This window comes from Phodopus roborovskii, unplaced genomic scaffold (genome assembly GCF_943737965.1).
Source record: "Phodopus roborovskii unplaced genomic scaffold, PHOROB, whole genome shotgun sequence".
NCBI classification, from domain to species: domain Eukaryota; kingdom Metazoa; phylum Chordata; class Mammalia; order Rodentia; family Cricetidae; genus Phodopus; species Phodopus roborovskii.
This window is the reverse complement of record NW_026125059.1, coordinates 12,625,605-12,649,577: the sequence shown is the minus strand read 5'-3', so window position 1 is coordinate 12,649,577 and position 23,973 is coordinate 12,625,605. Positions and strand designations below refer to the sequence as shown.

The 23,973-nt window shown below is 49.5% G+C and overlaps 1 protein-coding gene across 2 annotated transcripts in view; it reads right to left on the bottom strand.

The window, feature by feature from the left end:
- Zmynd8 (zinc finger MYND-type containing 8) overlaps positions 1-23,090 on the bottom strand; it is a 110,332-nt gene extending 87,242 nt beyond the window's left edge. The window contains exons 1-2 of one of the 2 annotated variants that reach the window (XM_051186174.1): positions 23,029-23,090; positions 3,351-3,421 (exon numbers count right to left, since the gene is read on the bottom strand). In XM_051186174.1, coding sequence (XP_051042131.1) covers positions 3,351-3,421; positions 23,029-23,075 — 118 coding nt within the window. In that variant the 5' untranslated portion in view covers positions 23,076-23,090. Of the gene's footprint in view, positions 1-3,350; positions 3,422-10,652; positions 10,999-23,028 lie in introns of those variants that run through there. The other variant, XM_051186190.1, reaches the window with a different exon arrangement.
- Between the last annotated feature and the right edge of the window lie 883 nt (positions 23,091-23,973).

The window sequence follows — 23,973 nt, the reverse complement described above, 5'->3', positions numbered from 1 at the left end:
AGAGCATACCCAGCACACCTGGATCTTGGTATCTAATACCTCTATTCCAGAAAGGGCCTGAAGCAGAACACAAACAGAAAGTCATAAACGGAGCCCACGGTGACAGAAGCTGTCCTAAGGATACCAAGAGCCAATAAAAGCAATTTGTAGCAAGTAGCAATGCATCAGCCCAAGAGTACAAGACTGGTCCTTGGGTCCATGATAATATAAAAGAACAAAGAAACACATAGGAGAGAGGGCTCAGCAATTAAGAGCACTGGTTCTTCCAGACAACGTGGATTTAATTCCCAGCACCCACATGGCTCACAACCACCTATAATTCCGAATCCAGGGGATCCAATTCCCTCTTCTGGCCTCTGTGGGCACCAGGCATGAACATGGTACACAGGCATACATGCAGGCAAAACACCCATACACATTAATTTTTTTTAAACAATAAACCTTTAAAAAAAAAAAGAAAAAAGACAGATTGACAGGGGAAGGCATCTCCGCTGTACAGAGTTCTAATGTAGTGGCCCTGCCTGCAGAAGGAGGGGGCTCACGGAGGGGACAGACCAGGGACACAAGCTTCTGCTCTGAGGATGTGGCTCAGTGACTTCCTTCCAAAGACTGTAGTGTGGGGACGGAGATGTGGCTCAGTTGGTAGAAAGCTCACCTAGCATTAACGAGTCCCTGGTTCCACCCCCCAGCACCAAATAAACCTCGCATGGTGGCACACGCCTGGAACCCCAGAGCGTAGGCACATCACCCTTGACTGAAGAGCAAGTTAAGGCCAGTGTGAGCTACATGAGTCTGTCAAAAAAAAAAAACTTTCTTTAGGAGTAGAATTTGGAAAATGTCAAGGTCATCAAAAATAAAGGTCTGAGAAACTGTAAAGGAGAGAATGCCATGTAGTACCGTAATAGCATTCTGGATTAGAAACTGGGGGGAGAGGGGGAGCCTTCCCAGGAAATCTGAATCCAGTGTGGGCACGAACTCTGAACATCTACATGTGCCAAAGAGGGCAGTGGGTGGGGGTTGTGCCGCCTCTTTAGTCTTCTTGAAATCTAAAACTCTTAAAATGCACTCATTTTAAAAACACGTCTCAAAACGGCAAGTGACTCCTTCAGAACCAGCAGCCACCCAAAGCCTTTTTAGCAACATCTGAGATGAATCTGTGTGTTAAGAGGCAGTGCCAGAACCCAGGACATCGTGTTCCAGGCAGACAGAGGACACAAGGAGTGAAGTCGGAGAGAGTTGGGACAAGGTGAATGGGTGTCACAAGAGGCAGATCACAGTGACTTCAGACAAGACTAAGGGTAGTGGAAGGTGGGTGGAGGGATTAGAAGCTTTGGAAGGAAAGGCATAGGGAAGAGGCGTCTGTGCACAGGCATGTGTGGAGGCCAGAGATCAACCTCAGGTGCTACTCCTGGGCTATCCACCCACCGTGTTTCTCACGCTGGGACCAGGGACTGGAGACAGGATTTTTACACGAGTCCTGCAGACTTTACCAACTGAGCCATCTCCCAACCCTCCAGGTGCTTTTGAACAGTAGTCCTCGCCACCCTGGGAAAGGCAGATGGACTCTGGTCAACCACAGCTGGCAACTTTAGGCAAGGGGGGGGAGCATTTAGTTGTGAATTAAGCACCTCTTATTGCATAACAGAAAAGGTCTCCACAGTGGGCAAGGCAGGAACCCTGGTGAGCTTTCCCAAGTTGGTGACCCATGACTGTGGGCCTTCTGGAGGAGGTTCATTTTGCCTGCTGAAGGAGTCCAGAAAAGAGACAGTCTTAACTGACCATTTACCGCCCATTAGAGCCTCAGTGTCCTCCCCCACAGAGTGGGGACACCTCCCACCTCAGAAGGGAATTGGACAGGTTCAACACCAGAAGGCTCATGATGTCCCACCAGTCTTCAAACACATCAATATCGTTGCCATAGACGATAGGTGGGAGGAGCCTAACATATAAAGTAAGCCCATATCTGGGTTTACAGATAACAAAAGGAGCCAGACACCGGTGATGGTGCACACCTTTAACCCCAGCACAATCGGGAGGCAGTCAGGTGGATTTCTGTGAATTCAAAGCCAACAGGGTCTACAGAGTAAATTCTAGGCCAGCAAGGGCAATATAGTGAGACCCAGTCTCCAAAAAGAAATAAAAATGGAGGGACACAAGTCAGGCAGGCAAAGATGGAGATTCAACCCCACCCAGCCCCTCTCCAGACTGTCCCTCACCCTCTCTACTCTGTCACATGCCTTGTCAGTCAATCCCCAGCAGCAAGGCTTCGAGGGGCTTCCTTGGTCATGGTCAACTGCCTCCAAATGCTCGGATGGAATGACACTCCCTGCTCCAGCTCTCTGGGTTCCTTGCCACTTGAAGCAATGAAATTCAGATGGCCTGCACATTCTGGGACAGTGGAGACAGGGGACAGGGCGGTGACCCTGCCTCTTCCACCCTGCTCTCCAGCACGGAGTAGCCCCAGGAAGCTCTGTGTGGCCACCTGACCCTTAGCTTGACCCAAATAACAGGCTGCCTTCTTTTTAAGCCCTGAAAGGTTCTTTTCTTTCAGGTGCCTTTAGGAAGTCACACTTTATGACATCCTGGCCAGATGAGAGTCTCCTCCTGGAAGGATCTATAACAGCACTTCCTGCCAACCCGCCCCGCAGGCCCTCCCACCTCCCACCTCCCAGGCAGAGCAGTGAGCTGCATCGAGGGAACAAAACACAGTAGTTAGCTATTACTGCAGATATGTGACAGTACTCCAACCAGCTGCTGTTGAGAGCACCCAATGCCCATGCAAGTGCTCCCTTTGGGGTGCTCCACAAACCCTCCCACTGAGCAGCAAGGCAGAACCTGCCCACTGCAGGCTCCCAGCATACAGAATAAACAGCAGAGCAGACAGGCAGTTTGCTCTGAATACAGGCCCTGGCCTCCTTACTCCCTTGTTACTGCTAACCAAGACCACCACTTTCCAATGAAGCCGGCCCCCTCCACCCCAGAGGCTTGCTGTGGAAATCAGAAACCCTGCCACAGCTGCAGACCCCGGTGGCTCCTGCAGGAAGCACATCATTTGGACTCTTGAATCTTGTAAGAACCACTCTGGGAAGAGGCAGGCAGACACCCTGGCCCAGACACACACCCCAAATTTACCACAGGGCAACTCCAGACAAGTCAGCGCACCTACACAGGCACAGGAGGACTGAACAATGTCTCCAGAAATTAGGTTCATCCATCAAAGGAGCCGACAGTGCTATGGGTGTCACAGCCAGCAGCTCGGGGAACATTTCACCCCTCCACGACAACAAAGGAAAGCCCCCCCAACCTCTTCCTCAAGAACTGAGCCGATAATCTGAGATTTTTTTACTCACCTTTGGAGCGAGTAGAGATGTCCATTCCCTCTACCACCTCCGGTTCAGTTTTTATTTCCTCCTCAGCCAAGCTGAAATAGAGCAAATTATGTATGTTTAGGTAGGCTGCCAACAGCCCCTGTGGGGGCAGCAGCTGGGGAGCCAGAGAGCAAACCCGCTCTCCCTCCAGGCCCTCCTCGTCCTGTGAATGGGAAGCACACCTGATTTCAGCCAAGTGTGAGGATGCTGAAATTACTACTTTCCATTACTAGGAGAGTTAAAAAAAAAAAAAAAAAAAACACACACACACACTTTTAAAAAGCCAAATTAGTATTTCAGTTGTCATACCATTCATGAGGAGATGGGGGGCTGTGTTTTTTAGTTTTTAAATTCCAGTACAACCTACCCACTTCTAGCCTAAAGAACCCAGCCATCAAATTAACAGGTCTCTCATTGCTTACACCAGGGCACCACACAGGCAAGTTAGAGACCTTCCACCCGGTACCTGGGATCCCTAACTCAGAATTTTACCAGTTCCCAGGCCTCCCCATCCTGAACATAATAGCTCTCCGATGAGGCAGGAACATGAAAAACGACGGACTGGTTAAATTACAAGGTAAAAAACATGGCCAGGCTCAACCAGCCTTTATCCCAAGAATCAGGACCCGGGGGTCTCCAGGCGGTCTGAACCCCAGCAGGAATAGCTTCCTTCTGAACTGTGACTAATTACACTCCAGCACAGACAGAGGGATGAGGAAGGATTATTTAGGAGACACAGGCTGAGTGGAGAGCTGGGGAAAGGAGGAAGGTAGGCCCCCTTAGCTAGGAAGGCCTATCATCCAGAACCTTCTCTGCCTCTCTGCTGGAACACAGGTTAAACCAGAGCAGGCCCTGTCAGATCTCAATACCACACACACACACATACACACACAGAACCCCTAACACTTCACAAGCCAAACCAAAGGAAATGTAGACCTGCTCTTAATACACAACTTAAGGTACTAGAATGTTCCAGGCATTTCCGGATGCTGCTTTTATGAAAAGCTAAGCAATCACTCTAGGTGCAATCCCAGCAGACCGTGGTTCAGCAAAAAGAAGCAGACGCATCACCAACTGATGTGGCTGGAATTTTCCATCAGGAAGACTTGAAGGCAAGACAGAAAAAGAGACTGGAAGACGGTCCTGTCTGTGTTCAGTGCTCTGCGTCAGTGACAAGGCAAAGGATGGGTCCAAAAGATAGCCTCATGTCTAGAAGCTCAGGGTAAGATGGAGTCCTGTTTGAGAGAGCCCCAGGTGTGTTGGGAGGACAGAACAAGACAGGAACTAGGCAGAAAAAGAAAAGATTATTGCTCCCGACAAGAGCTGAGAGTCCTCTCTACTTTAACTAGTCTCAAGAGAGGGAGACAGTTTGGGCTTGAATTTGAACATTAACATGCTTAGCATTGTGATAGAGTCTTGGTAACAATTTCATTTAGTCGGCTTCTGTAGAAAGACAAATGACACAAACCACCAAGGAAGTAATGATACACTGTCACAGGTGATCCTCCTCAAAAGACACCAGCGGGCCAGACCTGGGGATAGAACAATGCAAGGAACAGTAGAAGGTACACTTTTTACTCCAGCTTCAAGAAAGAAGCACACCCAACTCAGAAAAACATGCCTGGAACGGCGATTACCTGCCTGGGTGCTGCTGAGGAGGTGAGTCCTGCAGCCGCCAGACATGGGGTAGATGGTTTAACTTCAAAAGAACAACCCAGAACCCTTGATCTTTCTAGCAACTAGAAGTCTGTTCCCCTCCCTAGCATGAAACGTGTAAAAGAGATCCCGCCAGGATTTTGTGGGATGGGAGGGAGGATGCTAATCTGTGCTCCAACTAAAACACACCAGTGGGAAAGAAACAAGTATGATTCACAGAAAGTGCCAACCCCCCCCCCCAAAGAAACCACTTGAAGTATGTCTATCATGGAAATCTTTCGTGGAAACATTCAAAGGTGTATTGATCAATCGGGAGGGCTGCACTGAAGAGAACAATTATGTGGCTTGTAAGAGCCCAGAGGGGCTGAATACTTCAGGCAGGGGTGCAGCTGAGAAGCTAAGAAAATGCAAAGCAGTTTCTCGGGGTGGCTGTTTGCTGCTGAGTTTGAGATAATCAATTCTGAAACAGAAGTGGGGGGTAAGCTGTTTTATCTTCCCAAGCATTACCATAGCCACCTGACTTAGAGACAGCACCGCCAGTGTTGAGCCTAGGATTTCCTGCACAATTGAGGAAAACCATCTTTTTCACACAACAGCATCTGTGCAAGTACATTCGTGCACGTGTGTGCACACGCGCACACACATGCACAAGTGCACAACTTGTATTTGACTAAATTGACATTGCAGTGGCTGTGAATTTAAAGGGGAAAACAAACAAAAACACTCCATGTACAAAACCAAAGGCCAAAATATAAAATTAGTCATTTTGAAAAAAACAAAACACAAAATTAGTCATTTCGAATAGCCACATTCAAGACTTCCTTTTACCTACAATCTCGGGTTTCTTTTCATTCCTTTTTTTTTTTTTTTTTTTTCCTCTTGTTCAATGTTAAGCACTGGCGTCATACTAAGAGGGGATCATATCAAAAGTGCTGATGAGGAAAGATTGGTACCTTTCTAAATGCCCCACAGATCTTGGGCAATTCAGTTTAAGAGCTGTCTGGAGGTTGTGGGGTGGAAGTGGGGGGGGGGGGCAGGGAGCCAAACAGCAATCTTGAGGAAGAAAACTGCAACTGGAGAAAGATTTTGAACTTTTGCCATTAACATGTTAAAAGTCCTAGCATACACAGCCCCTCCGACACACACACACACACACACACACACACACACACACACACACACAGCTGCTAAAATCCAGCAACCCTGATCATTTCAATCAACAAAGAAACAAGTCCTGTTTACAAACTGACATTTCTATTTTTGTAAAGGGTCTGATGGGGGTGAATGGATGCACAAAGAGCAGGGTAAAATAAGCCAACAGGAAAAAAAAATAGAAAGTATCAACTAGTTGCTGTACTTGCCCAAGACACCTCCACTAACTGCTACAGAAAGGAGACAGGCACCTGCAGACACAATCAACTCCATCTCTTTCTCCTTTCCAAAAAAAGATTAAGGCTCCTGCATACTCATTGTCTGCGTAAGAAATCTGGTCTTACTTCCAAACCTCCATCCACTGGGGGGAAAGGAGCAATTAAAAGTTACATACGCGCTCCTGTCCATCCAGGGAGCCTTAAACCTTCTGGTTATTAATTCTGAGAACTCAGGGCTGGTCCATAATTCCCAGGCATCTCACCCCTTCCACACTTCCAAAGGAGAGAGAGAAGAAAAAGCCTATCATCTGTTTGACAGGGTATGGGGGAAGAGCCTGGATGGAGATACAATAGGCAGATAGATCCTCCTTTTCCCCAAGTGCCCTAATACTTGACTTTTACAACAATCTGTAACCCAGCTAGAACATATTACCAGCATGCACAAGACCTTGTTGCCCCAGTCAGAAGAACATCACACAGCAATTCAGGGATCATGCATCATTCTCAAACACTTCTAGGTTTTACTTTCATTCAAAAAAATACCAGAAAGGTCCAGGCTGTAAGAAATACTTAATACCCAAGGAACAGCATCCTCCTTCTCCTCCATGTCACAACAGTCAGCATCAAAATGTAAAGGGGAGGGGGGGAATAAAAGCAAAACAAAACCAAACATGCTCCTCTGAATCTGCAAATAATTTCCTTTAATTGGGGGAGGGGAGGATGGTTAGCAAAGCGCTTTCTATAACCACTCACCTAAAACGGGCAGTCATCGGAGCTAAGCTATTTATGCAGGATTCTTAAAATGGCGGCTGGCAACAGTGCCTCATTCCTGTATTGAAGCTAAAATGGTAGCAGTTTGTTCAAAAGCTGAGCTCATGTTTAAGGAGCCCTGCTAGTTCCAAAGCTGCCTCCATAAACATCAGAGCTAGGAAACGCTCCACCAAAGGACACCAACAATCCAACGTTTGAAGAATAAAAAAAAAAAAAAAGAAAAAGAGAGAGAGAAAAAAAAAACCAACAAACTGCAGTGGCAAGGAGTTAGTGAAGTCACACGTTTCTAAGGAAAAGGCCCCCCTTCCCGGCGTTCAGCCTTCCTCAGGAGACTGTGCTGGGGCCCCTTGCCCTGCACTGAGGTGGGTGGAAGGTTAGGAGTTACGCAGCCCCCTGGCATAAAGTGAAGACAGACAGGTGTCCCTGCGCGCAGATCTGTCCTACAGAGCAGGCTGCAGGGGAGGCAGCTTGTGCCCTTCTGAGTCCAGAGCTGCTCCACATCACTTCTCCAGGTAAAAATGAAAGCTCCCGGAACAGCAGGCATCGAAGATGTACAGCGACAGGGCTGCACCTCTGTCTGAGGCCAAGGTGAAAATTCAGGAAGAATGGTGATCCTAAAAACTGCCACCAAGTACAGCAGCCACCCCTGATAAGAGGGATGACCAAGGACAGACTCCCCCTCAGGTCTGCAGAGGAGGAACTCTAGTCCACAGACCACTCTCACAAACCGAGGCTTGCATCCACCTCCCCTACCAGGGCCTGGGAGGCAACGATGCATTTTTTGCAAAGCCCCCTTTCACAGGCCGAACTAATAATAATAGCCAATGTCATTGCCTGCTAAGGTCTAAAGGCTGCAGGATTCCTCCCGTGATGGGGGCAGGGAGTTTCAAGGTGACAGTTTTTCAGCTCCTAGGGAGAAAGGAGGGCACCATGCCCAAGGCTGAGCAGGGCGAGGCTGGGCCGCTGGCTGAGAGCCGGCCTGCAGGTAGGTGATCCGGGTAGGAAGGGCTGGCCTGGCAGCATGCTAGTTGCGGGCCTGGCAGGGCCTCCCTGTTTGTCTGTAAGAAAAGCAGAACCCGAGGGGGGAAGGGCAGCTAGAGCCGAGCAACCTGAGGCCAAGGGTGACTCCTGAGTTGCTTTTGCATTTGAAGAACAATCTTGGAGGCTTCTAAACCCAACACTGCCTTTTACATCTCAGCCGTGGAGCCAGGGCCCCTTGAACGTGTCTTTCTTCTCAGGGTCAACCAGAGGCAAAGATATCCACAGGCTAGCAAGCTTGTGCCTGGGCCAGAGAAGCCAGAAGGGGAAAGGAAGCAAACAGAAACAAAAGAGATCACACGCATTTGACTAGGTTGGACTTCCCAAACACACCGTGCCTCCAGGGTCACCAGAACCCAGCCTTCAAAAACATGACACCACCCCCACCGCAATCTTTAAGACCCGATGCACTGGCTCCCTGGAAGGGAGGAAAGTATTGTTTCCACCACTAATTTATAATCCAAGGGACCTCGTTCTTTCTTTCTGACTCAAATCTATTGAGCGTTGATTATAAAAGCAACTGGACTTCTGCAATGCTCTTGCTCCACAATTAGAAAAACCCTGAAGAAAGTTTACTGAGTGATTATATGTAATTAATTCCTAGTTAAGCCTGAGCACTGGCCATTTTCTGGAGCTAATAAAAGCAGTCACTCCCCTCCCCCACGTGAATGCCACTTCATCTCCCGAAGCAGAATGGTGTACCCATCCTAGAAGGTCTTAAAGGGGTGAAGGGAGGGGAGAGGGGAGAGAGCTGGGAGGGAGGGAGGCAGAGGGAGAGAGAGATGGGGGGGGGGGAGATCAAAAGCGCCAGTGTCTGTATTTGTTCCTTGCAGCTGTGAGTCCTCTTTGGGGACCAAGGAGGCAGAAGAAAAAGGAAAACAGGCCCTCAGTTTGTTTTCCCCTCCGCAATTTGCACAAGGGTTGAGAACCTTCCACCTTGATGAGGAAAAGCGAGGTGGGGGATGGGGAATCCTAGGGATGGAATGTAGGAGACTCTTCAGCTTGGCCACCTGCTTTTTCCTAAAAGGAACAAAACAATGGTAGAAATTTCCAGAACTCCTACACTCAGACCACTGCAATTGTCAATCTTTAACCTTTTCCCAAAATCTACTGGGTTAAAAGTGCAGGAGGGGAAAACGGAACCCATTGGGCCACTCTGTGAGCCAGCACTGAGGTCCACCTAGTCCAACTGCAATGCAGCCCTTTTATTATTCTCCCTTTAGTAAGTGGGAAAGAATGCTACTTCGAAAGCAATTAACTTTTTACCAACCCGGGCATGGTGGTGGCCATGAGGAAAACCAGCCAGCTTGAGCCAGGGCTGGGAAATTGGCTGGGGTTCACATTCACAAACAGAGACTGGCTTTCCAAACCTGTGGGAGCCATTTTAATGCAAGCTTTTGGAGGACAATCGCTTTGCCCTCAAGTTTCTTTCCAGCCTGACAAGTTCTGCAAATACTGACAGAGGCAAACCAGGAGGCTTCTGATTAGCCACTGGTTCTGGGGAAGACCAACTGAGAACTTCAGTCTGTAATTTCCATTTACAGCAACGAGATAAGAAAGACTAGCAGAACTTGTGCAGGGCAGTGGCACTGGCTAAAGAGCCTTACACTCCATCTGTATTTGTGACTTCAGTGATGCTGGCCTGCCTCACACAGACTTCCCAGTCCACAATTCAGTCCATACACCTCTGTCCTAAATGAGCCTTTCTCAACTATGTCAAAGGTCGAGTTGCTTGAACCCTAAAAGAAAAAGATTAGTGGGTGTGTGACGTTGGCCTAAGACCACCCCTGCAAACGGGGGAGTGCGTCCATGCAGGTTGGCTGGATCTCAAAGCTGGGAATACACGTGGTGAGCTTCCAGGCAGACCCTGAAGATAAATGCTAACAGAAAGTCGACTTCTGTCACTTTAAAATTCTAGCTGCACCCTTAAAATTAGGGCAAGTGAAAAGCCAACATGCACAGAAGTATGGACCAGGCTTGGGGGGGGGGGTAACTAAAACTGGTGGTCAGTGAATCCTAAGCCAAACCTAGTTTGGGAGTGGATAGGACTCTCTACCAGATGTAAACACCATAAAACTTATATATGACAACACAAGGCACACACGCACAGGCACATACCCTGTGTGTAGGGCTCTGGAACCCCTGAGAACAAACAGAGTTTGGTTCCCATTTCACAAGCAGATCACCTACCCAGAGGTCAGAAGAGCCAGACACAATTCAAGGTCTAGCTGCAAGTCACAATGAACCCAGCCAATTCCTCCCCAGCTGAGGGTAAACAGGAAGTGAGATCTTGAGTCCTAACTGCAGGTTAGCAGGAACAACAGTGGATTCAAGCCATCACCTAAACTCAAGACACTCTCTAGAAGCCACCCTCCCCCCATTACAACAGACCCCAAATGTTCACGGAACTCTTGCTACACAGCCAGAGGAGATGGATTGCTTTACTTACCCAACATACGTTCAAGCAACGGTCTCACTTTTCCAGTTAGGAAGAGAGAACAAGCTGGAAGATTTGGGACTTGATCAAAAAGGAAAAATTTTTGTAAACAGTTACATGGTACTATTAAAAACCGTGCACCACCACCACAACACAGCCCAGCAACTGGATCTGGGATGCTGTCATGAGCCTCAGGTATGATCTTATGCCCTCTACACTGTATCACAGAGGCCAGAAGATGATATAATGTTTAAAAAGAGAGAAGGAGAAGAAAACAGGATGAAAGAAACATAAGCCCATGGAAAAGCATGCAAAAGCAGAAAGCTAAAGAAGTCAGAGTCCTCCCAGGGCTTTTTTTTTTTCCCCTGCAGGATGTTATTCAAAATCTCTCTCCATCCTCACCCCCACCCCACACCCCAGGCACCATCCCTACTCCACAAACTCCCTCAGAGGCTAGAAAACACTTTCAGAACCATTTGCTGGCTGTAGGCTGGCTTGAAGAACACTCTGTACCAAAGCTTAGTCAGGGAAAAAGGCTGATGAACGTAGCTGTAAGTGCGAAGCACTGTAGAGGAAGAGAAGTCCACACGCCACCACCCACCTAGGCCCAGGAGCCAGCCTGGCTCTCTGAGCACTGCTCTTGCTCAGGCCTGGGTTCTGTTGCAAACAAACACACATCCTGTCTTGTCAGAACTTAGCCCAGCCTTTCCCAGAACCTCTCTGGAGAAGCAGGGTTGCTTGCTCTGCTAACACGCGCAGTCCTGAACAGTGCTGGGAGAAGACCTCCTGGCTTACCTTCTGTTTTCTTCCCCCAGCAAGCATGTGACAGAGCAAGACAACAGTACAGGGGTGGGGGTGGGGGGCGTCTGTTCAGAGAGGCAGAGAGGGAAGACAGAGAGAGGAAGGGAGTAAAAAAAGAGAGAGAGGAGGGGAAATAAAATAATAGCTACTCTTTTGGCATACCAGGATCTAGCTTCAAACTATTCCAGAAATTCTATGACCTGGTCAGAGTAAAAGTGTCCCAGGCCCTCACCAGGCAGTAAAATCAAGCTAAGGCTAATGGCTACTTAGCCATGTGACCCAAGAAAGGAAAAAAAAATCTCTCTAAACAGTCCCAAGTTAGCCTAAGTGCTCTGGGGGGATGAGTGTGCCACAGCCAGGCTACAGAGAAATCACACTGCTAGTCCACAAGTCGGATGACTCAGAGGGAGGGAGGAAAAGATGGTTAAAAAGGCGAGCTTACCTCTGTGGATGCATTGTTAACTGTGTAATGTCAATACTTATAAAACATGGAGGACAGGCTCCTAGTTCTCACAGAAAAAGGGTTTGGCACTTCGGCTGATGATCTGGCCGCCTAATAAAAGCTCATCCGCGATTGGCTGCCCCGGCAAATCGGAGTGTAAAGCCGCCGCGGATTGGCTGAAACACTTCCTGAGCGATTATCTTTGTGAGGCTCGGGTGAGCAAGAGCCATCCTGTGCATAGAAAAAGACAGGCCAAGCTAGGCCTTTTGCAGGAAGAAAAACTTGGGAAAGGGGCCCCCGCACGCACTTCTCCCACACCCTGGCGAGATTCCCCGGTCCTGGCAAACCTGTGCAGCCAGCCTGACCTGCTCCAGCAAAGCCTGAGGCCAGGATGCCACTGGGAAGAGCCCTTTTGGGGTGGGCTGGAGAACTCATCCACACCTGCCCCCACACAAAAGTGCTTTTCTTAGGAGGAAAGCAGCCCGTTTTCTGGAACAAGCCAGCTTGAGTGGATCTCAAAGGAGAAAAGTCGAGCTGAGGGGTGGAAAGCCCCAGGGAAACAGGAGCAAGAGGGACAAGGCCAGATGCAGGCCTCTGAGGGGCTGAGGGGGGAACAGGCAGCCCAAGGGAGGCCCCCAACAAATCAGCAAGGAGCAGCCAGGTTCCTGGGAGCTGAGAGGAGCCTCTGCCGTGGGAAGGAGTGGTCAAGTTTGCCTAGTCATGGTCAGAGTGCCTGTAGGAGAAAACGGGCCCACATTGCCATTTGCAAGGCTGGGAGCCTACAACCTCTCACCAACCCCCCGGTCAGTCCTCAAATTAAAACCAAAAGGGTCTCTCTGTCAAGATGGCAAGGGGGGAACCCTCTCCAGGCTTACCCTAGGAAAAGCCAAAGGCGTTGCTAGCAGGCCACATGCCTCCATCTACAGACCTCCCTTCCCAGCTCCCTCCCCCACCAATGAGGCCTGCTAAACCTGTCAGTTAAACAAAAATCTGACTTCCGTATTAGTCTGTGATGCCTTCAGCTTCCTGCCTGTTAACCCTCTCTCGGACTCTGGGCCTTGCTGGGAAAAACTAGGCCCTGAGATTGCAGAAAAGGCCTGTGGAAAAATACCAGCTGCAGCTCTCCCGGGCAGATGCAGAAAGAGAGAGGGAGAGCTAGCTAACTGCTGTCTCGCCTCTGCTTCCCGAGGAGGCGTGGACCTTCTGAATCCAGGGCATACAGGCAGTGTCTGAGAAGCCATTTAAATCCAGAGGGACAGAGAACGATGTCAAACCCAGCCAGGAAACAAGAACCTCCATTATAGTCAGGCCTACACACCCACAGGTTAGCCCTTTCGGCCACAATCGCCTCTGTATGTGTGTTCTGGGGGGGGAACTGGGCCCTGTCTGGTGGGCAGACAAATCCCCTGGGCTTCGCAAGGGTTCTTGCTTCAATTTATTTCCACAGAGAACTGCTTCTTTTCGTCCCCTAAGGCAGAGGGAACGGCGACTTCACACACAGCCTCACACTTGGCAATTCCCCCCACTCCCCCAGTCCCTGGCTCTGCTCCCCAGTAAAATATTAACTAGTTTCTCAGACCTGCTTATAATTCTACTCGTTTCAATAGTGCTGGGTGGGAGGGCGATGCCTGTTTCTTCCTAAAAGCTGCATCTGTAGAGAGGGCAAAGATAAGAACCTTAAACCGTCCAAGCCTCTTTCCTACCCTTTAGTTATTTTTAAACAATAATATACTTAATTAACAAGATATATTAAAAAAAGAAAAAACAGATGTGAAGTAAACACCTTTCCTTGGGGGCTGGAGCTGAGGCAGCCAGACACCAGGAGGCAAACCCAGGAAGCAATAAAGTCTCCCTCAGCGACAGAAATTCAGGCTCATCCCTGCCTCCCCACCATTCCTCAAAGAAATTGAAGAGCTCAACTGCTGGCTGGCTCTCCCTGCCCCCCCAAGGACAACAGATGCCCAGCCGGCCAGCAGGCATTCTCCCTGGCTGGGGCTCTGCTATCAGGCTATAGACCCAGCCAGGAATCTAAACACTACTGCAGGGAAGAGCCCTGGCTTTGGAAAGGAGACAGGATTTGTTGTTTTAACAGGCCGAGGCGGAGACACAGAGAGGACAAAGGCACTCAGGACAACGGGCCTGGCCTCACCCGAAGGGAGGAGTCCGCTCTTGCTGGGGAGGGAAACCTTACTGGGACCAAATGGGGAAGCAGAGACCTGAGGCAGGCACACTCTCCTCTCCCTCCCGTTCATGTGGCAGAGGCCTCCACCACTGCCCAAATGAAATACTGCCTTAGGGAATAAACACCACATGGGGTTGGTGCTAGATCTCATGGGCACCTAACTTCACAACTGGAAAAGGAAATACATTCACAGCTGGGCACTCATGGATATCCCAGGTTAAAGCTTGTTACTAAAGCAACTGCACACACTCACACACACACGCCCTCCCTCACCCTCTCCTTTCTCCCTTCTCTCTCCCTGCATCTGATCACTTGAACTGTTTTCTGGGGCAAAGAGCAGGAAGCTGCCGGCCTGTGCTGGCGACCTTTTGGGGCAGCTTTGTTTGAGGAATGTTGCTGCCATTCAAGCTTGTCTGAGGTTATCTGGGAAATGTAAGTGGGCTGGAGACAGAGACAAAGGTAGGGTGCAGACAGGATTCCGGGAAGGACACAGATTGAGGAGGAAGCCTGAGGCCTGCCTCCCAACCAAAGCTAATCCTGGACCTGATGGAATGTGGCTGACAGGCAAGCAACAGAAAACACTTCTGACCGCTTCTCTGCTCGCCTCTGCTTGGCTGCCATATCTGTGCTGCATAGGCTAATTGCATCAGGGCAGGGATTGGCAGCAGACCTTGAACCAGGCCCAGAGAAGCCATGTGCAGGGCTCAAGGTCGCACAGCAAGCAGGTGTCTCCAGCAGACTACCAATCCAGCACCAACCCTGGATTGCTTTGGCCTCCGGAGAACAACACAGAAGTGAGGATGAACTGGGGCTGCAATGGCAAGCCTTTTTCTCTCTCTCTTAAGAGATGCACCCTTGGCACTGGAGAGATGGCTCAGAGGACCTGGGTTCAATTCCCAGCACCCACATGACAGCTCACAACTGTCTGTAACTCCAGTTCCATGGTATCCAATACCCTCACACAGACATAAATGTAGGCAAAATACCAATGAACATAAAATAAAAGTAAATTATAAGATATATAAAAAAAGAAATCCACCCCCTTAGGTGGGCTTTGAATTCTGAGCCACAGAGCTGGTAGACTTAGGACTCAACTGATGCAACCATCCATTACAGAACGTCGGAAGGGGGGACCGGAAGGCAAACCTCCTGATAGACTACCACCTCAAAGAAGACTTGTTTAAAAGTCTGCATTTCAACAGAAGCAATTTTGTCATGCAACCTAGGTGACAACTGGAGACTTCTGGGCTCTCACAACTGGAGAAGACCTGGCTACTGACACCCTGAGTAGAAAGCAAAGACACAGTAAAAACACTGTGGATGGCCCCCACACTGCCGGGAAGTGCGAGGTCCAGAATACACTTTGTGCTGAGGTTGGAGTCTGTGTCAAAGCAAAGGAAGAAAAGAAAAAAGAAAAACAACCTCTGTGCTTCTGCATCGAAAGTTGGCACAGGCCTAAACAAATAGGCTCTTCTATGATATTAATAAGTAATGAGCTAATAAACTTATATTAAAGCATGTCTCTTTCCCTAAGCCTAGTGGTGCAGGCCTATAATCCCAGCTCCTGGAGTGAGAGGCTAAGTTAGAATGACGGATAGTCAAGACCAAACTTGAGCCTCATAGAGGGCCAGCTTGGGCAACTCAATGAGACCTTGTCTCAGAATAAAAAGTAAAGAGGCTTGTGCATGCAGCTCAGTGCAGTGGCTCTTACAAGGTCAGAATGCGGCTTCTGGGAAGCCATGCAGTGTCAGGACAGCTAGCCTTGGGGGGGGGGGGGGGCTGGTCCACCTCCCTCTCCTTTGCCTCACTTAGCAGAGGCCAGGCCTCCCTGGGATGGTTCTCAAAGCCTCTGGCCAGCAGCCAGGCAGCAGCAGGAGGAGCGGCCTCTGCAAGCTGCATCCCAAGATAGCTTAGGCAGCGACTAGGAAGCAGGCGCCCTGGACTTATCTGCCTTGGGCAAGAAGGCAAGCAGCCGAAGTCTTGTCTGTCTTGTGAAACGATGGGGATTGAGGCAGGGGTGGTGTTTAAAATATCTTGGTTTTGTGCTGTTTCTGTTTGGCCAATTAGATCTGGAGCCAACCTTGAGGACAGTGACAGCAGGACTCACTTTCAAGGATGAAACTGACAGCATCCTGCTGCAGCCACAAAGACTTGTCCCTCCCTTGGACAAGATGTCTGCCCTGGGAGGAGGAGAAGGAGGAGGGAGAGAGGAGGGAGGGAGGGGGAGAGAGCGAGCAAGAGTGATTTTACTTCTTTCTAGAAAGGACTGGCAGAATTAGAGGGATGGCAAGAGGGAAAATACAAAGGGCTGGGGCAAAGGGCAGCTGGTAGAATGAACAGCCTGTGCCCCATCAGGCAGATGGCTGACAGCACAGGTAGGTGTGTGTGTGTGTGTGTGTGTGTGCGTGTGTGTGTGTGTGTGTGTGTGTGTGTGTGAATGGCACAGGGTCAAAACAAAGAAGGAGGGCGATTCAGGGTTACCCGAACCTGCTTTTCTAAGGTCCCTATTGTTTCACCGTTTGTCTCTCCTTCCCACTAGACCATCGGTTTTCAATGGAGGAAAACATTTGTCTCCCAAAGGACAGGTGGCAATCTCTGGAGAGGTTGTGGATTGTCACATCTAGGGGCTGAGGGAGGAGATGCTCCAGGGATACTGACTGTGTCACATCCTACACTGCACCCAGGACAGCCTACCGGAGAGGCAGCCTGCTTCACTGTCAACAGAACTGAAGCTAGGGGTTCTATGGGGCCCAGGGGTTTCACTGAGCTCAGACCCTCTGCTCAAGCCTTCTCCCTGGTACCCCACATTGATCCCAGTGCAGCCCCAGATTAGTAAACTCTATAAGCCATCACCTACCCATGGGTGTAACAGGCACAACAAAGCCCTGAATCCCATCCCCAAGTACCACAAATAAACAATAGGGCCAGGAGTGGTAACACACACTTTCAATCCCAGCACTCGGGAGGCAGAGGCAGGCAACTCTCTGTGATTTTGAGGCCAGCCTGGTCTACATAGCAAGTTCCAGGACAGCCAGAGCTACATAGAAAGACCCTGCCTCAAATCAATAGATGATAGATAGATAGATAGATAGATAGACAGACAGACAGACAGACAGACAGACAGACAGGCACCTGCCACAGTCTCCTACCACAAACCTCTGCTCCAGTGCCTGCAAAAACTGAACATACACACACACCACATCCCACCCAGGATGCCAGCAATACTTGTCCAAGTCCTATCCCTTCCTTCTCAAAACTCCCTCCCTGATTCCCATCCTTCTAAGAGCAAAAGCCAAGTCTTACAACTGACTGAACAGCCATCCTCTCCAGCTGGGTACCATCCCCGTCTCTGGTTTCATCTCCTTCCTCGGACCCCTCCACTCTGCGTGCCCATCTGTTCTTTCCTCCCGCTGGCACACCCTGTGCCCTCCTCTGGCCTTTGCACTGAGTCTCCAGCTCTGCTCTCTATCTCCTCCCCTCAGCCCGTCTCTGCTTCCCCAGCCCCAGCCCACTTCAAAACACTAAGCCATTCCCTCCTCTGAACCTCAACACATCTGTCTCTTCCTTCCAGCTTCAGAAAGGACTCCTCCAAATCCTGGTGTGGTGGAGCATGTCTGTAATTCCTTCATTTGGGAGGCTGAGTTCAAGGCCAGCCTGGGCTACATAGCAAGATCCTGTCTCTAAAACCCAAAGGCTGAGGATGTAGCTCAGTGGTAGAATAGGCCCTGGGTTTGGTCGTTAGCACAGCAAAATAAATAAATAAATAAATAAATAAAAAGCAGAACGGGTTCCCATGCACACAGACACTCAGGCCTGCCTTCCCCTCCCCCACCCCCAGCTCACTCAGGGCCCCTTTCTCTTGCAGCCTCCACTCTTTTCCTTTCTTCCCCACATCAAGAGGCAGAACGGTGCAGTGGTTGAATGTGTGGCTGCCAGCAGCAGACTGCCGGGTGTGAATCCCAGCTGCTCCACTCATCAGCTGCAAGGCCTTGCCCGAGGTCCACAATTCTCCGCGCCTAGATTTCCTCATCTACACAAGGGAGCAGTCACGACACCGGCCTGAATGCACCTTCTCATGGAGCACTGTGACTACAGCACAAAGCCAGCCCATGCCCAGTTTCCCAGCCTGTTTGTTTGGCTCAATGTCATAGTTTTCCTCCAGGCCGACAAGAGGGCTCCGGAGGTAAAGGTCCTTCCAATAACCCTGCCGACCTGTCTTCAGTTCCCAGGATCACATGATGCAAAGTTACTCCTCTGACCTGCACACAAACTCACATGCACACATGTGAGTACACGCAAGTGAGTGCACAAGAATGTGCACGCGAGCAATCTCACATTCTTAAAAAAAATAAAATCTGGGCAGGCGGTGTTGGCACACATCTTTAGTCTTTAATCCCAGCACTTGGGGGGCAGAGGCAGTTGGGGCAAAGGCCAGCCTGGTCTACAGAGCCAGTTCCAAGACAGCCAGGACTGTTACACAGAGAAACCGGTCTAGAAAAGAAAAGAAATCCACGCACAAGATAAAACATTAAACTGAGGCAAACTACTGTAAAGAGGAGGAGGGGGTGAGGAGTCTGTTCCAGGAGGGTAGCACTGTTTCCGAGAAGGCTGGGGCACTGGAGCTGAAAATGGGCACGGCAAACACACACAAAGGCCCTGAGACGGGGCTGAACTTGGCAAATCAACTGTCATTCAGTAAGCGAGGTTCTGAAGGTTTCACTTGGAGACATCACTGTGTCAGCCATTCTTCTGTGACTGAGCCAACATATTCCAGGACACTCTTTCCATCCCATCCCACTCTCCTCCATATCCAGTCTGCCCCACCCCTGTTCTCCTGCCAATGAAAACCCGCATGAAAGATGAACAGGCTGGGGATGGGGCTCAGCACTGGAGACCTTGCCCTGCAGGCACAGAGATCCTAACCCAGCACTACATAACTACATGTGCTAGTAAACACTTGTAGACCCAGCACTTGGCTACACTGTGAGTTCAAGGCCGGCCTGTGACATGCGAGACCCTGCCAAGGAAGGCAGGAAGGCAGGAGGGAGGAAAAGAGAGATGGACATGGATACACTGGACCTTAGCTCCTCCTTAGCCTTTCTCAGGTTCTTTCTGCCAGCTGCAGAATGCCAAATAATGCCCATGGATCATTTGGGAGCGCAAGTACCATAGAGCTGACTGCAAGATGAAACAAATAACAAAATACAGGCATCTGTCTACCCTGAGAGAGCACTGAGAACCCCCAACAGTCACTGCCATTACTGTTCTAACAAAAAAAAACCCAGCAGTTCCCTAGCACTCCAGTGAAGATGATGCCCTCAGTAAGGCGCCCGCCTCCTCTGACCCCAGCCTCATCTTCCTGCTACTCCCAGAGATGACACCAGGTTGCATCCTCTGTCTTCTCCAGGCCCTCCTGATGAACAAAAGCCCGGCTCTCCAATCCTGAGGGCCTTTCCTACCTGATTCCCACCTGGAAGCCTTCTTGGTTCCAAAAACCTACGGTGTGAAACACATGGACTTGCAGGTGCGATTTCTCCAAGTCCCCGATTCCTAGGACCCGATGGCAAACCAGTCACAGCCAGCGTCCTCCTGCCTGCCAAACAGCAACTCTGGCCCAGGGTCCCTCCCCACCCGACTGCTCCAAACTCACCCTCACCCTCACAGTCCTAGGCTCTTGTGTCCCATCACCCCCGTGGCTACAGTAGGCACCAGTGCCCTCTGCCCCCCCCCCCCCGCCCCCAGGGAGCTGACTGTCCCTTACCCTGCCAGTCTCACTCCCTCACTCTACAGTTCTCTGGGCCAGCAGATCCCAACAATGAGGGATGGCCAGCAGCCATGGGGATCCTATCCCCAAGGTGACATGTCGACTGCCTGCTCAAAAACCTCCTAGGCAGTCAGGCTTCAGGACGCAGGCCTATGCTTCCAGTCACTTAGGAGGCAGAGGCAACAGTATAGATCCTGTCTCAAAAGAGAAATAGGACTCAGAAAACTGTGGAGGTGTGGTGGTGTGGTGGCACACGCCTGTGATCCCTGCATTCAGGAAGTGGAGGAAGGATCAGTTCAAGCTGAGCTGAGAGTACATGAGTTCAAGGCCAGCCTGGGCTATATGAGACTGTCCCAGAGATGGAAATGGATCCACCTGTAATAGCTTTTGGCTGCTGCTGTGCGCCCACAGGAAGCCAGGTACCTGCAGAGACAGATGGCCAACTATATCTAAAATATTTACCCAAAGGGCAGGAGAGACGGCTCAGTGTTCGACAGCAGGGAATGCTCTGGCAGAGGACACAGGTTTGGTTCTCAGCACCCACGTGTTGGCTCACAACTCTCTGTAATTCCATTTCCAGGAGACTGGACATCATCCTTTGGTCTCCATGTGTACCAGGCAAGCAGTGGTACCCATACACATATACATGCATGCAAGCCAACACTCATATACATAACTGCATTAAAACCATGCTGAGGCAAAGGCTGAAGGATCACAAGTTTGAGGCCAGCTTGGGCTACACATTTATCTTTGAGTTTATGGCCAGTCTGACTTACATAGCAAGTAGCACACCAATCCTGTGGGTTGACCCTGTCAAACTAAAATAAAAAAAATTGAGGGGGAATAGTTTAAAGATAGGGTTTCTCTATGTAATAGTCCTGGCTGTTCTGGAACTCACTTTATGGACTAGGGTGGCCTTGAACTCACTGAGATCTGTCTGCTTCTGCCTCCCAAGTGCTGGAATTAAAAGCCTGGGCCACCACCACCCACTCAAGAAAATCTTTCTTTTTTATTTTACTTTTTTTTATTATTATTATTTCTTATTTTATTTATCAATCCCAGTTCCCTCACCCTCCCACGCCCCCCAACCCCACTCCCATCCCATCCCATTCCCCACCCACTCTAGAGGGGGGAGTGAGGCCTTCCAGGAGGGATCATCAAAATCTGTCAAGTCATTTGGAGTAGGGCCTAGGCCCTCCCTCCTGCCTCTAGGTTAAGGGAGTAGCCCTCCATGGGGAATGTGCTCCCAAAGTCCTTTTGTGCACCAGGGATACACCCTGGTTCCACTGTCAGAGGTCCCTTAGACTGCCCAGGCCTTCTCATTGAGACCCATGTTCAGGGGGTCTGAGTAGGTCCAATGTTGGCTTCCCAGCTATCAGTCTGGGGTCCAAGAAAATCTTTCTTAAGAGTTCTCTTGTCAAAAAAAAAAAAAAAAAAAAAAAAAGAGTTCTCTTGTCAGCTGGGTGTTGGTGGTGCACGCCTTTGATCCCAGCACTCTGGAGGCAGAGGCAGGTGGATCTCTGTGAGTTCAAGGCCAGCCTGGTCTACAGAGCAAGTGCCAGGGCAAGCTCCAAAGCAATACAGAGAAACCCTGTCTCGAAAAACAAAACAAATGAAAAAGATTTAAAAAAAAAAAAGAGTTCTCTTGTCAGCAAGGCAGTGGTGGTGCGCTCCTTTATTAATCCCAGCACTCAGGAGGCAAAGGTATGGAAATACATGTGAGTTCATGGCTAGCTTGGCCTCCAGAGCAAGTCCTAGAAAGGCTACACAGAGAAACCCTGTCTCATCTGGGGGTGGAGGGGGTCATCGTCTCTTGTCACGGAATACTGTGACTTATTGTGGCTAGCTCAGTACACAGGCAACTTCTATGGGCTTTACCTCTTCCCAAGGCAACAGCCCGTTGTCATGACAACACTACCACCCACTTTCCCTGTGAGGACAGCTTGCCTTTACTGAGACTCACCATGTACCAGATACTTTTTTTTTTAAAGATAAGGTCTTAGCTAGGCAGTGGTGGCACACACCTTTGATCCCAGCACTCAGGAGTAAGAGACAGGCAGATCTCTGTGAGCTGGAGACCAGCATGGTCTACAGAGCTAGTTCCAGGACAGCCTCCAAAGCCACAGAGAAACCCTGTCTCGAAAAATTAAAAAAAATAAAATAAAGTAAGGTCTCACTATTTAGCCCAGGTTGACCTAGAACTTTCTATGTAGACCAGGCTGGCCTCATACTCACTGAGATCTGCTGGCCTCTACCTCCCCAGGACTGGGATTAAAGGTATGCAACACAAAACCTGTCCCTGGTTGTTTTGTATCACCCTGTATCCCAAACTGATCTAAATTCATAATCCTTCTCCCTCAAACTCTCAGGGGTTGAAATTTCACCACACCTGGTTCATTAATTTATTTTTCTTATTACAGTTTCTTCTTTTGTTTCATACATGTGTCTCTCTGTCTGTGTCTGTGTGTATGCGCTGTGTGTGCTCTCCCTTATGTAGAGGTCAAAGGACAATTTGCAGGAGTCAGCCCTCTCCTCCTACCATGGGAGCCCTGGGATTGAATTCAGATTGTCCGACATGGCAGCAAGTATATTTACCTACTAAGCCATCTCACCAACTCTTATTTACTAATTTTTTATTTACTATTTTTTTTTGACCACATAGTCTCAAACCTACAGTCTTCCACCTGAGTGCTGAAATTAACCTGTGCACATTTTGCAAATGAATCATCCTAGCTGGGCTCCGAGGCTGGTACTATTAATATCTCAGATCATAGGCGGGTGACAGCAAGCATAGAGATTAATATACCTGCAAAAGGAAGGCAGTGTGCCCAACAGTGCAGCAATTACCCACCATGCTCAAGGCCCAGAGTTCCAATCCCCAGCACCAGGATGTGAAAAAGACATTTATAAAAAAAAAATAAAGTATAGGCCCTCTCCACCTCTAAAACTCCAAGAAACAAATCCTGTGGGAAGAGGACCCAAGTCACTTGCAGGAGGCCAACAAAACCAAGAAACATCCAAAACACGGCAACGACAAAATGGAAACCATAGCGAGCAACTTGATCACATCTCAGAGCCGGCCCCATCCCGTTCCCCCTCCAAATACATCCACATCCCACCCAGCCAGTTTGGCAAGCCCCCAAACATAACCCTTGATCTCAGGCCCAAGACCTTTGACCCCCAGCCCTGTGAGACATACCTTTGCGACATCTTCCAACCGTGGCTCCTGCAACGGCGAAGCTCCATGGGCAGATCACCCAGCCCAAAGAGCTTAGTAATCTGCTTTCAGGGTGGGAGGGAACCACCTCCCATCAGCCTCTAGGCCCTGGCTTTTCCCATCCCCCACACCCTCCAGCTACTGGGAGCTTTTGAAATTTCAATTCCGACCAGGTCACTTCCCTGTCCCCACCCCCCATCTCCATCTCCAAAACCCCTAAAAGGTCTTCCTTTGTTCTCAGGCGACCGTCTCAAATTCTTCTGCCTGCCTATGGAGGCCTTCAAGATTCCCTTTTCCCACTAGAGCGCCTAGCTCTGAGCCCAGGGCAACCAGGAAAGCTCTGCAGCTGAGCTGTCTGATTCAAACTCCTCCCCGTAAGTAATTCCTCAGAGCTTGTGATTAGGGGCAAGAGTACCCTCTGCACCACTGACAGGATTAAATTAGTCAACCCTCAAAACCCAACACAAATTCATGACTTCGGGCCAGCCCTCCTCCTGTCAATTTGTTAACTGTCCTCTTGGCATGTATGATAAAGTAAAAGAACACTTATCAGTGTTTGACAACTGAGAATAAGCTCTGGGCTGCGATACAGCTCATCCCACTGAGAAAGAAAGAAAAAAGGATTTAAGTCCCAGCACCCACATGGCAGCTCACATCTGTCTGTAACTCCAGATTCAGGGGATCCAACGCCCTCTGCTGGCCTCCGCAGGCACCAGGCACACCAGTGGTACTCAGACATATGTGTTAGCAAAACACTCATACATTTCAAATAAAATGTGTAAAACAAAGGGGAAAAACACATACATTTTTGTAACTGAATTTTCACTTAATGTCTGGCTCAATTTTGTATCTCCCTGGCATAGAGTATGTTCTTTTGAAGTATGGTGGCACTCTATGAGTTCAGGGCCACCCTGGTCTAAGAGGGAG